Consider the following 13,740-nt stretch of genomic DNA (forward strand, 5'->3'; position numbering starts at 1 on the left):
AGTGAGTGACTACGTGAAAACCCGAAGCCGATACTAAATATAACGCTCTGTATGTAAGTATTAATAGAGATACCAGGAAAAATTTTCAAATATCTTCAAGCAGGGTTAAAAAAGTTTGTAAACTAGAAGAAAAATATAACTTACTCTTGAGTAGATATGAATCACCTTTCAGCACACGTTTGCAAGGGCCCAATTACCTAAAATTAGGTTATTGGACAACAGTACAAAATTAAGAGGTTTTGCGGTTCCGTATACACCAAAAGCAAAAATTTGGCATGACGTGAATGCAGCATCAAGAATGGACATCTACAATTACTCGCAAAGCTGCACATTGAATATTTTACACACAAAAGGTGATATTATTTTCTTGTCTGATTCATCTCCCAATTAGATGTCGCGGGATTCGGGTGCTGTCAACATGTCAACCGATTCGAATACTTCCATTTTAAGCAAAATACTGACAAGTTAGGCGAAAAGTTGAACTGGTGCCGCTGTTTCAAACAAAGCATTTTTCAAAATACAGTATACTCGAAAATATAGTATGAATCAATTTAAAGAGTTTAAATTATTGCTTATATTTTCAAAACGCTTTACATTTTGTTGCATAATATCATAACCGTTGCTTCTTAACAAAACTATCATAATTGTTATCTACATGTGCAGAGAAATATGCCGCTTTCGTCATACATTACACGAGTCCTTTACATGATGCAGCGTAATTAGTTTATAATAGTTATAATTAACCTCGTCTGTCATTGTATTACTATATTATGAATCGACTCCTATTCTCGAATAATTACGTAAGTCTGACTGGGCCCTCGGAGGATGCAGGAATCATTCATCCAAATTTGGTCAAATAGCTTATGGACTGGTTACTAGGCGTAATAGGCATCTCGTAAAGCTGATCCCGTAATTACCACAGCTGCACTTATCAGCAGAAGCGTTGTTACTTTCAACGCACTGGGTCGCCCGGATGCATCTGAACGGATAAAGGAAAGACTCAATTAGCACATCATATCATTGCAGTCATGAACCGCAGCACTTACTTCTTCCCTTGACAGATTTGACACAGCGCTGTTGTTCGACATCCGGAGTGAAACCGAAGTTGCACTGGCACGATGAGTTGCGACACTCCACATTATCGGCTTTGTCATCAACGAAACACTCACTAGATCGGTCGCATCGTTCACTCAGATCTGGAAGAAATCAAATTATTCGATATTTTTTTCAGTACACCGTAGTTTCTCTATCACAGAAAAACCGTGCATGCATTTGAATTAACTAGCAATTTAAATTGTGGATGTCCCGTAATACCGCTGACAGACATGTGATTTCCGTACAATGATTTCTGTACAACGTTGTACGCGTACAACGATGAGGTGACAGACATGTTTTGCGCACAGAATGAATGTACTGTGAAACGAAAAAATTAAAAATTTAGCTTAATTTCCCAGCTCCGATGATCGATAATATAGAAACCAAAAATTTTTGTGGATTGAAGATTATTACTAGTAACTAATTTATGACAGATATAATCTTGTCTCTCTGTCTTAGCTATTAAACTATTTGTGTGTGAGTGTTCATTGGATGACAGTATCACTCATATCAAATTTAATGATTTTAAGGTACATTTTTGACACGTTTGTTCTGGGATACAGGATTTTTTCCTTCATTGTTTAGATGTTAGAGAAAATTAGATGTTTATAATTTTGATGTTCTACCGTAAAATTCACTGATAAAAAATAAAAACAAATATAAATATAGAATGGAGGAAATATAAAAGGCTTTTAGAACTAATTTTCGGAACACGAGCACTATTTTTTTTGCAACGACGCTGATTTCTACCAAAATGGTGATGAATCACTAAATTTTGTTTGTAAATGTTACCGACTTTTGCTAAATCCGCATAAATTTCACGGTGTTCAGTCATAATTCCTTTTTTCACCCGCATATTCACGTTAAAAATAAGAGCGCATAAACTATTAAGATTGAGTCTCAAAATAGTAAATAAATTATATTATAAAGATATTATTAGTATGTAACCATCAGAAACGGCATGGCACACACATATTTCAGAAAAATCCGGTCAACGTAACAGTTTATTCATCACGAAATTTTCATAAAAAAGATTATGTTCATCATAAAGCTGAATTTAAAATCTTCTTGAATTTTAAATCATTCCGAAATAGATTTGATATAGGTTTGATGCTATTATATAATAGCATAGTGCTTCAGAAATCTTATGAAAAACGGTCTACTACACTGGAATATAATCTGATAATGGTTTTATTAGGATTTTGAGAAGTTTAAAGTTGTTATGCTATATTTATGAAGTAACACTGTAAACTATTACAAGTATTTCTTAAATTAAATGTGTAACTTGGTACGTGTTCTGCTTCAATTTACTCACACTGAAAGACATGATTCGCTGTTCTCTCTATTCATACCCAAAATAAGACTCTTTCTAAACAATTTAAAAACAAGTTTTCTTTCCATCGAACGGCATTCAACCCAATGACACAAGACGAAGTAATAAGAAGATTTAGAGTTTCCAGAAGTGAATATAGGGGACCAATGTTATAAATGGAATTTCGATAGGTCATCAATAAACAGGATGTTTACACAATTGGTTTATTGATGTATTGGATATTTATCGTTTATTATTACCACATGTGCAATCAAAATATGAATCATTATGTTTTTAAATCCATTTCAACAATACATTTACTTGTCATTGAATAGAAAGCAATTACTCAATAGTGCTGATTTTGTGAACAAATATGAATAAATTGTTTTCCATATTTGTATTTCAAAACTTCACCAAATTGATGAATATTTCTTGGTTTAACTGCTTTTTGAAAATATGCTACAAAGTATATAAGTTTTATGCTGCCGAGATTTTTTTAAATATGACGATGGTTGTTTATTATTTGATGCTCAGAAGAATTTGTTTCATGAGTTCACCATCGCTCGCCAATGGCGCTGGTAGCAGTAAACAGTGATGTGATTTTGCGCAGTACAACGATGAATGACCGTAGTACGGAAATCACCCTTGTATCATGATGCTCGCGTGATACCACCGTGATTCAGGGTGACAGACATGTGATTTAATGGTGTACAGTGATACCGATATCACATGTCTGTCATAAGCATAATCGACTGTTTGTCCGTAGTAATATGACATGTGAGCAAAACTCCCGGGTTGGCGGTTCAATGCATAGGGCACTGTTCTAACAAACCAGTTGTCGTATGTTCGAGCCCCGACCTGGAAGGATTCGTAATGTCAGTAGAATCGTAGCACCAGCCATGCAATGCTTCTATACACTCTGAATTGGAGTCTGTTGAAACAGAAAGACAAATTCCACTACAGGAATGTAATACCAAGGCTTTGAAGTAAAACTAAAGTAAAGGTATCGGTATGCAGCTTTTGTATTGGCATACCGAAACTGATCAGTTTCGTATCAGGGGTTGATTTATTTCTTTCTTCTCATAATAAAAATCCATGATAATCCAAATCTCCGAATAACCAGGGGATCGTACAATTTGAGCCCTCATGTATAAAATCGCTACTCACTTAGTTCAAAATAAACTGCTAATGCAATTATGAGTCGAAGACGAACCATAAAACAGGAAAAAAGTTATGTACACTTTGCAAAACTGTTACCCATGCGGTGCCAAAACCCATAAATAAATCAATTACATTATGATTCCAGTGTTGGTGTTTTAAAAGTTTTGGTGATTGTATAAATTATTGTTACCATCGCTTCAATCCGACATTGATCGAAGCGCATTTAAAAAAATCAAACTAAATCCAATTAAATTAAAATTCGATGTGAAAGTTGTACTACACATTGAATTAACTATTTGAAACATCATGAGAAGGTGACTAATGTAAAAAAAATTAATTCCAGTATGGAATTGCAAATCAGTTCGTCAAGTTCTGCAAATATCTGTAAGTGTGTATATGTGGGCAGTCCATTTTCTCAGATATGGCTGAACCGATTTCCATAAACTTAGATTCAAATGACAGGTCTCGTAATCCTATACAAAGGACCTGAATTTTATTCGAATCCAACTTCCGGTTCTGGAATTACGAAGTGATATGTGCTATATATATATGCACTAATTGTACGTAGAAATCTCAATTCTGACACTAAGAATCTTTCCAGGTCGGGTCTCGAATATCCTACAACTGACTTATAAGACCAGCGCCCTGTGCATTGAACCACTCTCCCGGAAACTAATAATAGGAAGCTTAAATTGAAGGAGTTGAAAGAGATTAAAGTAAACCCAGCGATGTAATTCAATTTCAGTCAAAGGAAGGACGTTTGATGGTTTCGTTAGAAGGTTGATGCTTTTCCCATATTACATATATATTCGAAAATATCACTAGAATATTCTATCAAGAAAATTTTTGTTCCATGCTTGAATAAAATTAGAAACTTTCTTGGAGTAAAAACTAACATAACCATCTCAATTTGTAAACAGTTTTGGCAAATTTCTAGGAATTTTTTTTTTCATTTTGGCATCGTTTTTATTCAAAAAAACGCAAAATTCCAATTTTTAATAAATTTCTTTATTATCGTCTTCAAAGTACTCTTCTCCTACGGCAATACATGCATGCCAACGCTTGATCCAATTTTCCATACAAGTTTTATAGGCTGCCGAAGGTATGGCCTTTAGTTCACGCAGCGAATTCTCTTTTATGGTCTCTATGGTCTCAAAACGCGTTCCCCGCAATGGCAATTTGAATCTAGGGAAGAGGAAAAAGTCACACGGGGCCATATCTGGAGAGTACGGTGCTTGGTTGATGATATTGGTTGAGTTTTTGGTCAAAAACTACGACACAACCAACGCTGTGTGAGCCGGCGCATTATCGTGGTGTAAAATCCATGAGTTTTCCTTCCATAAGTCTGGCCTTTTTTGCGAATGGCCTCACGCCAACGACGCATAACGGCCGAATAATATTCCTTATTAACCGTTTGACCGTCCGGAAGGAATTCATAGTGCACCACACCACGAATATCGAAAAAAACAGATGTTGTTGGGCGGCCAGGGATCTCATCATGATCCAAGCTTGTACGACCACCTTTGAAGCGTTTATACCACTCGTATGCCTGTGTTTTTCCTAGACACGATTCACCAAAGGCCTTTTCTAACAACGTTTTTCAACGTTTCGGAACACTTAAATCCATTTGCAACACAAAATTTGATGCACGCACGTTGTTCTAAATTTCCATCCATTATAAAAATCGCCACACGAAAATTTTTCAACTTCTTTGTATAGACGCCGAACAAAAACTAATCGTACGATATGCGTCAAAATTTGACAGAATGTGTATAAAAGTGTTGCCAACGTTGAAAGAATAAAAGTTTACCGATTGGACAAGCGCGGGAATTTTAAAATGAAAATTCCGGTTCTTTTTTTATCATAAGGTATAATACGCGCACTACTGGCCTCAACCCCTAAACCACATTTCCAGGCGTGTAGTTCAGTATACTCCCAACCAGAGCTGCAAATTGTCAGTTATGTCAAATGACCTTGACAGACTGACAAAAATCATCGTCAGCTGTAATCAGTACGGTCAAAGTGTCTGTCAAATGAGATACTCGATAGTTCTATGACCAAGTAGAAGTATACTCAGTCACTTTTTTGCTTTCTCTCCCATTCTCCTATTCTCTGTTGAAGTAAAAAAAATCCATGAGAGTACTAACATAAACATAAATTGATAAAGTTCATTGTTCTTTGCAAAAAGTCATCGGACTTCGGAGTTTATTGATGTAAATCATGTAAATGCATTTAATTCAATGTTTATGTTGCTTGATTAAAATTTAGTCACATCGTAATCAAGCAGTGACAGGAGAAATGAAGATAATATCAATCGCATCGGCAATCAATGAGCGTCCTGGTGAGTGTAATATCAAGAGAATTTAAGTTATGACAGATCGGCTCTCAGACACTCAATATATGATGAGGCTCTACCAGAGCCTGGTTGGCAGCAGTCCAGTGACATTAGCTTTCCAATTTTCGTCGTGAGTTGATAGTGACATTTAGCAGCTCTGCTCCCAACAGGGCTTCCGTCGACCCTGCATGAGTGCAAAGCCGTAAATCAAAATATTCACAGTTTAATGAACAAGAACCTACATAATAGTATGAAGAACAATGGAAACTAATTTAATATCGGTGCTTTGACTTAACTGTTTGCCTTTATCAAGCTATCTACAGCCATTGTTCAACCTACCATTGGGTTTCCTGAACCGTCTACGACGTCGGAATTCTGCATCAGGCGTGTCAGGAAAAGAGAATATAAATCGGAACACGTACAATTTCAAACGCCTCAATGTTGAGCCCAATAAAATTATGAAGGGAAATAAAAGCATGTGCACATGCACTTGATTTAAATTATAACCGAATATTTGAGCTCGCATGCATGACTTTTACAGCAATTTTAAAACTTGGATGGAGGAAAGTTTACTCACTCTTCTTCACGTGACACTGTCCGTCTTTGTAATGTGTATCGCTTTCGTCACACTGACATTTGCTGTCTTTACATTTTGCTAGCTTCCCGAGCAACGGCTGACACTGTTCGTTCGCTACGCATTCCTCTTCATACGTTTCGGCTTCCTTTAGGCACGTATTTTCCAGATAGATGTGCCCTTTCACACAGTCACACTTCTTCGTTTGAGTTTGCTCATCATACTCACATTGTGCCTTATCAAAACCACATTCGTCTGCGGTGTCACATGCTCCATTCTTCGCGGCTTTACAACTTTCGTTAACATGAATGAAGTTTGTCTTACAAACGCATGTGTTAACCTCACTGCAGCGTGCATTTGCCAACGAGCAGTGTTTGTCTTCCTCGCAGTATTCCTCGTAACCTTTCTTGTGGACACACATCTGTCTTTGGGCGTCATACACAGCGTACGGATAACAATTGCATCTCTTGGGCGACACTTTCGGGCAATAAGCTTCTCCATAAGGCGAACACTGGCTGCTAGCAGTGCAAGACGTGTTGATGCCGAGAGCACCTGTCAACCGACTAGGTTATTGACTTCATAATTCTACTTATCGCATATATGAAATACCTTTTAAACAGGTCCTCATGTTATAGTTATAAAACTGATTGTTTTTGCAAGCGCATCTACTTTGCGAAGACAAAATGCCTCCTCCACAATCTTCAGGGGAACTAACAAACTCGCCCAGTTCTGCCTTGCAAGTTCCCTGCACGCTGTAGAATCCCTCTCGACAATGGCATTGACCCATTTTACACACCGAATATGGCAAGCCAGGGCATTCCTGCATTTCGTCGGTGCACGAATCTCCATCTGTCAACAATTGTTTAAAATATAATATGTACATCAATAACTGGAACCCGGAACTTGCATCAGAATACTTACACACTGCTGTCGTATCGCATCGTTTCGCACTTGTACCACTAGAACTGCTTTCTTTGCGTACATCATTTCCAATCTCATTATTGCAGTTACTTCGTTGAATAGTCTGCTGTTCAGGATCAATCCAAGTACTGTCTTTCGTCTCCACTTCTTCCAGTGATCTAGCTTGAACAGCGACATCCCTAAACGTTTTTGCATTTGTGACATCTACACATTTATCGTTTTGGCATTCTAACGTATCGCCGATACAGTCCTGATTCACTAGACATTCCTCGCCAACTACAAGAAAAATCATCGTTTTTAGGTTCACGTGAAGTAATAAAATGATTGGTTAGTTCTGGAGATTTGAAAAAAGGGAGCAGAGAGTTCTAGGCTAACTAATGATAGGATTGAGACAAATACTGTATCTAATTATTCTACTTACGATTAACTTGGCGTCGACAAACGTTGGTACTTCTTTCGTAGAATCCCGGTGCACACTGGCAGGTTCGATCCAGACAGACCACGGCCTCTCGGTTGTAGCTGAAGAAACAGTCGATATCCTGCAAATAGAATCGTTCGTTTTTGCGCAATGCAGCTGCCCGAATTCCATAGGGTCCTACCTCACTACACTGTTCGTGAAGATTTGCTAGCTGGCGGCATCGTCCGCGGACGTAGGTGTAATTGGTATCACAGGTACACAAACCGGCCTCGCATTTGGCACCGGTAAGCATATGAGAACACTGTACCGCTTCTTGACACGCTACCCCATACAGCGACTCCGGTAGGCAACGTGTGACGTCGGTGGAAAACACATAACCCGCCGGACACTGGCAAAAACCGTAAATAGAGCACCGGGCTTGAGGTACCTTACTGCAGTCGTCCGACGTAATGCATGGCCAGAGAACACTGCGAGATCCTGGAAGCAAAAACGAATATTTCGTCAGCGAGCACAACCGAAAACTACTCCCAAACTAGACAAAAAAACTGATTTTTCATTCTCGATAACGGTGAAAGAGAGTCCAAAAGGGTAATAAATTTAGTGAATGTGCGGCTGTTCAGAATTTTATGGTTCCCAGACACGCCACCCTCGCTGTATGCACACAAGGGAGCTACATAATTAGGATGCGAGGCAGAGTATGGTACTACTAACCTAACCTAGAACTTCGGTAATCTCGAATCGAAAAGGTGATTGGCCTTGAGTGTTATTTTGCGTTCAGAATATTCTAATATTTTTCACAGCTAGTTCTATCTGATACATTTGAAAAAATTTCAAATCAAAGAAAAACTTTTAGTTAGATTCGAATCGATTTTAGTGTTACTGGAACGTGTAATTCTTTCTTATTAAAAAAATCCAGCTAACATTCAAAGGATTTTGACAAACATGAACACATACAGATAACAACCGCCATTCAAACAAATTGATTTTGCCATTCAAGTAGCAAAAAAGCCTAAATCGATTTTTGTAAATCCATAAACTGCTATCCCAATCGTACAGATCTATGTTCTAGTTTTAGTAAGTCCGGACTGATACGAATTGTCACATACTCGTGTGAGAATACAGTTTCTCTTTGTTTATTTTCTTTTGAAAAAATACTCTTTGCTTGAAATGTTATCAGAAACCAAAAATTAATAAGTTTGTGATAAGAAGCCATCTATGAAAATGAAGTAAGTCCCGTTTTGGACTTTCTAATCTATATTTGTAATACTTCCGAAATGGTCAGGGGCTGTGGTCCACTAGGAGATTGATAGTACCTATTATCTTTTTCCGGACAGTACTACCCTAGATGCCGTGTAGAATCCGGCGTAAAAAATATTAAACAAGAATAGATCCTGGGTTCCTGTTTCCATGTCGTAAAAGGCGACAATTGCAGGAGTTTCTTTTTCCCTTCAGTAATCAGATTTTTAAAATTATTTGATATTTTTTCTTCTTCATGTTATTGCTTATCTTTCACGATTATAAATTGAGTGATAAAAATTAACTATTGCAAAGATCCGTAAATATTACAATATTAAAAACAGAGATAACATAGATACTTGTTTGTTTCTTAAATTGATAACGTTTTCTCGGTAGCCGGCTGCCCAGATCAACCAATATAACTAATTGTCAATTTTTCGCATAAATAATAAAGTAAAAATGATAAACAATCAAGACGCGCGTGAAATCTGTTCTTTGTTTGGTAATTTAATTTCACTGCAATGGAATTTAATTTACTACAATGAATCAACTATTCAGTCTAAATCCTTCAATTTTGTAGCAGGTAATTATATTTAGAAGAACCTGTTTTAATCCACCTAGTGGTGTAATGATACCTTTCTCATATTACTTATGTTCTGACAAGATTTTTTCTCAAACTTGAGTAAAATCGAAAACTACCATCATCTTTTCGATTTGTAAACAGCTATGTCAAGTTAATATAGATTTAAATGTGGCAATAAAATTTAACAAAGCACGCTGTGTGCTAAGCGGATGCGTTTTCTTCTTCTTCCGTACCAGCACGTACCGATTTTGCATAATTTTGTATGACAGTCTGAAAGTTTTGATACTCATTGCCTATAATTTCGGAACCGGAAGTCGGATCTAGATGAAATTGCACAGTATCTATTAAGACACTGAGAGCTTCAATTTGAATAATGATTTGTGAAAGTCGATTTAACCGTTGCTGCGAAATCGAAGCGAGGTCCGGTTTTGGAGCTTTTCTTCACTATTACCGGTGCGTTTGGAAGCAGAAACCGGGCACTAGTAGTCCCAAAGTAGATTTATATATCCACCAACTAACAAGGTCTGCCAACTAGATGAATTTACCAGTAAATTTTATTGAAATGTGCACCTCGTTTCGCCAACGCTTTAGAAAAAAATACACACGAAATTGAAAATTTTTACTAATCGCACTGTAATTCCGGAACCAGAAATCGGATCTGGATCATGTTCTTGAGGACTTTTTAAACAATTCAAAGACCTTTCATTTGCATCTTTGTTTGTAAAAATCGGTTAATAAATTTCCGAGAGAATCGATTGTGCTCTTTTCTCATAGATTTGCACATATTGCCTTGTAATTCCGGAACCGGAAGTCGGATCGGAATAAAATTGAGACAATTTTTTTTTCATTTTTTCGGTACATATAACCAGGGATGCCAGGCTCACAGATTAATCCGTGTTTCACAGATTTTGAACTTTCTGCACAGATTTTAAAAATAGCACAGATTTTCACAGATTTCCACAGATTTAGAAATAAATAACAGTTTTTCACAGATTTTTGAAATCGAGCGCAGCTTAGCACCAAAAAGTACAGAGCGGTTAAGTAAAAAGGTACAGAGCGTGTTGGTAGCAAGACCTTTTTTTTTACTCATCAAAATGATTTCAATCACCTATTTTTGCTCACAAAATTGATTCCGATCTGCTATACTGGCACGGGATACGAGCACAGATTTTCCCAGATTTTGGCTTGATCACAGGCGTCCCTGCATATAACCCTGTTATTCCGGAAAACCTTTCATTGGAATCTAAGTTTGTGAAAATCGGTTCAGCCATCTCTGAGAAAATCGAGTTACATTTTTTGTCACATACACACATACATACACACACAGACATTTGCTCAGTTGGTATGAAAGTTGAACCCGAATACATTTTAATAAAAATCTATAGGATCACACGAACTTTTATTCGTACCCAAATTTGTGAAAACCAGTCAAACCATCTTCGAAAAAATTGTTCTTTTTATGAGTTTTAATCACTATTTTTGGTGCTTCCGAACCAAGAATCGTTGTGACTGAAATGAGTCTGTTCAGCCTTCAACTAACAATATCTGTAAAGAAGAAATTTTCTAGAACCGGATTTGAGAAATTCGTTTCTTTTTTCACGATCATTTAAAAAAAACACTATTAATAAAAGCTTACGATTTTGCTATGAGACCCTAAGCTCTTTCATTTGAAACTAATTTTGTTAAAATCGGATAGGTCATCTAAGTGCCAGTATTTGAATTATTTTCTCCCCGGCGAACGACCAAAATTAGGTTAAAGCCGGGTATAAATAAACGATATAAAAAAAAAAATTTTCTTGCCTTATTCACCCTGTAATTCCAAAACCGATCTGGATAAAATTCAGTAACTTTGTGCAGGACCACAAGACCTAAGTTCGTTGTAACAATGATAGAAGTGAGTGCACAAAAATGTTACACTCACACCCCTTCTGCGATTTTGACGAACTGTATCGAATGGTATGTGAAACTTTCTGTGGAGATAGGAACAAATAGTACAACGAAATACGAGTATCTGTGTCTGTTACTATCTCGTGACATTAGTGGCGAAATAGTAAAGATTCTATAGTTGAATTAATTGGAGTTATTTTTATAACAAAACGATTGAGTTCATTTCACTAACCACTCAAAAAGCAATTTTGAGAGCCTCAATCGCGCTACGAAACCTATCAAAAATGTCTGGGCCATCCTGATGAGCGAATTTGCAAAAAAACACTGCAAATAATTGAAAGAAACTCTCTCCGGAAATTTGGAAAATTCGTTCTCTTCCAACAAGTTGCTCGGATAACCTTGTCAGAAGCATGACTCGAAAATGCCAGGCCATTCTAATTGATTGTACCGAAGTATTTTTAATATATTATATTGTGAAGAATAATACTAAGTACGAGTAACTACTTCTAAATTTTGTGAACATTCCAATGCTCAACAGTAAGAGCAGATGTCATTACAGAAGATGTCACATATTCAATACAAAAGAAACTAGTCAATTTTTCCAGTATGAGATATGGAACAATTATTTGTTTATGTTACGTATCGGTTGAGGAGTATGCATCTCTTTTCAATGCTTAGAGATGATGGCTATACTCAGGAAACAGAAGAATTAACTGGAACTATGAACTACATTTTATAAACATCCAAGTCATTCACTTCAAACAAAAGTATTGAAACACCTAGTTGATAAGAAAATTGGTAGAGTGAATTAATGTTGCCTTAAACCTTTCTGTTGTTGAATACCACCAATAAAATCAAAAATTTATCTTTTAACAATAAATAAAACACTGAACATCACAAATTTTTTTAACGGAACTACCAAATCACGTTCATACAAGTAGACGTTAGTAGATATCACTAAGCCGAATAAAAATACCTTGAACGATTATTATCACGATAAAACACTTCAACAACGGTCGCATTTTGATTTCGTCCGGATCGATCTAATTACTTCAAACACCTGTTAGATACTGACCAGCTGCAATAGGTTCGATAATTCGTCGGCTACGTTATCTCATTAATGAAGCGCTTGTTATCAGTGTATAGGACACTTAATACTTAGATTACTGCCACCTGAGTATACTCGCCAACCCAAACAGTATGGATTTTAAGATATAGGTACAGAACTATTGGATTAGCGATTTTCGTAACATCGGGATGACCAGCTTTTTTCCAATCAAACATAAAGCAAGTAATGCTGGTGACCTTATTGTACTGTACAGGGTGGAATATAATTAATACCGGCTGTTGTCGTGTGAAGGAGTAAAATAATACATTTTGTTGCGGCAACATATCCCAAGTAACAATTTTAATATTAATAAATACTTGTAGCTGTCTTCAATGCTACATAATAAATCTTGCATTGAAACTTTAAACTTCACGAAAGCCTACTGAAAACCTCTATAAGAGCATGTTCGTACCAAGTGGACCATTCTTCATAAGGTTTATAAAGCAAAGTGAAGAATTAGCATAAACCTGCGTTAAAACTCCAAATTCAACAAAATTTTGAAACCAGCCTTACGATCAACATTTAAATTATTCGGAAGGAATGAATTCCGCTATGAATAAATTGTCGTTTTGATAATATTTTTCATGGCTATGTGTGTGTCATGTCTGCTTTGAATGCAACCAGTAAGAATATATTAGATTTTATTTACAAGTTTGAGGTTTTTTCCGAACGTAAAAACTTTATGCGCTTTTATTTTTATCGTGAATGTTTGGATAAAAATAAGAATTATAACTAATCGCCTTGAAATAAATGCAGTTTTTGCGAAAATCTCCATGATTTTTAAAAATTATTTTTTGTGATTCTTCGTCATTTTTGTATAAAACTATTTCGTGGCATTAAAACTTGTGTATACGTTCTGAAAATGAATCATTAAAGCCCATCATTTTTATTCGTTTTTGCATTTCGATATATATTTGATGTCAATAAATGCTACGGTATAGGACATCATAATGGCGGCCATGAAATTTCCTTTAATGCATATTACGCTTAACCCAAGAAGCAATAACTCAAATAGCCCACAACAAATGTGTCATAAATATACTTTAGAACCCTCAAATTTGCTCTGAGTGAAACTGTCATCCAATGAACACCCACACACACAAAACTAGA

General features: G+C 36.4%; 1 protein-coding gene across 5 annotated transcripts in view; it reads right to left on the reverse strand.

Moving 5' to 3' along the window:
• Positions 1-559: 559 nt before the first annotated feature.
• Positions 560-13,740, reverse strand: part of LOC131440213 (prion-like-(Q/N-rich) domain-bearing protein 25) — a 60,173-nt gene continuing 46,992 nt past the window's right edge. For 4 of the 5 annotated variants that reach the window (XM_058611293.1, XM_058611291.1, XM_058611294.1 and 1 more), the window contains exons 2-8: positions 7,998-8,293; positions 7,820-7,937; positions 7,399-7,674; positions 7,087-7,326; positions 6,481-7,029; positions 1,047-1,196; positions 560-979 (exon numbers count right to left, since the gene is read on the reverse strand). In XM_058611293.1, the coding sequence (XP_058467276.1) occupies positions 876-979; positions 1,047-1,196; positions 6,481-7,029; positions 7,087-7,326; positions 7,399-7,674; positions 7,820-7,937; positions 7,998-8,108 (1,548 nt within the window). In that variant the 5' untranslated portion in view covers positions 8,109-8,293 and the 3' untranslated portion in view covers positions 560-875. Of the gene's footprint in view, positions 980-1,046; positions 1,197-6,480; positions 7,030-7,086; positions 7,327-7,398; positions 7,675-7,819; positions 7,938-7,997; positions 8,294-12,498; positions 12,602-13,740 lie in introns of those variants that run through there. The other variant, XM_058611292.1, reaches the window with a different exon arrangement.

This window comes from Malaya genurostris, chromosome 1 (assembly GCF_030247185.1).
Source record: "Malaya genurostris strain Urasoe2022 chromosome 1, Malgen_1.1, whole genome shotgun sequence".
In the NCBI taxonomy this organism is placed as follows: Eukaryota; Metazoa; Arthropoda; class Insecta; order Diptera; family Culicidae; genus Malaya; species Malaya genurostris.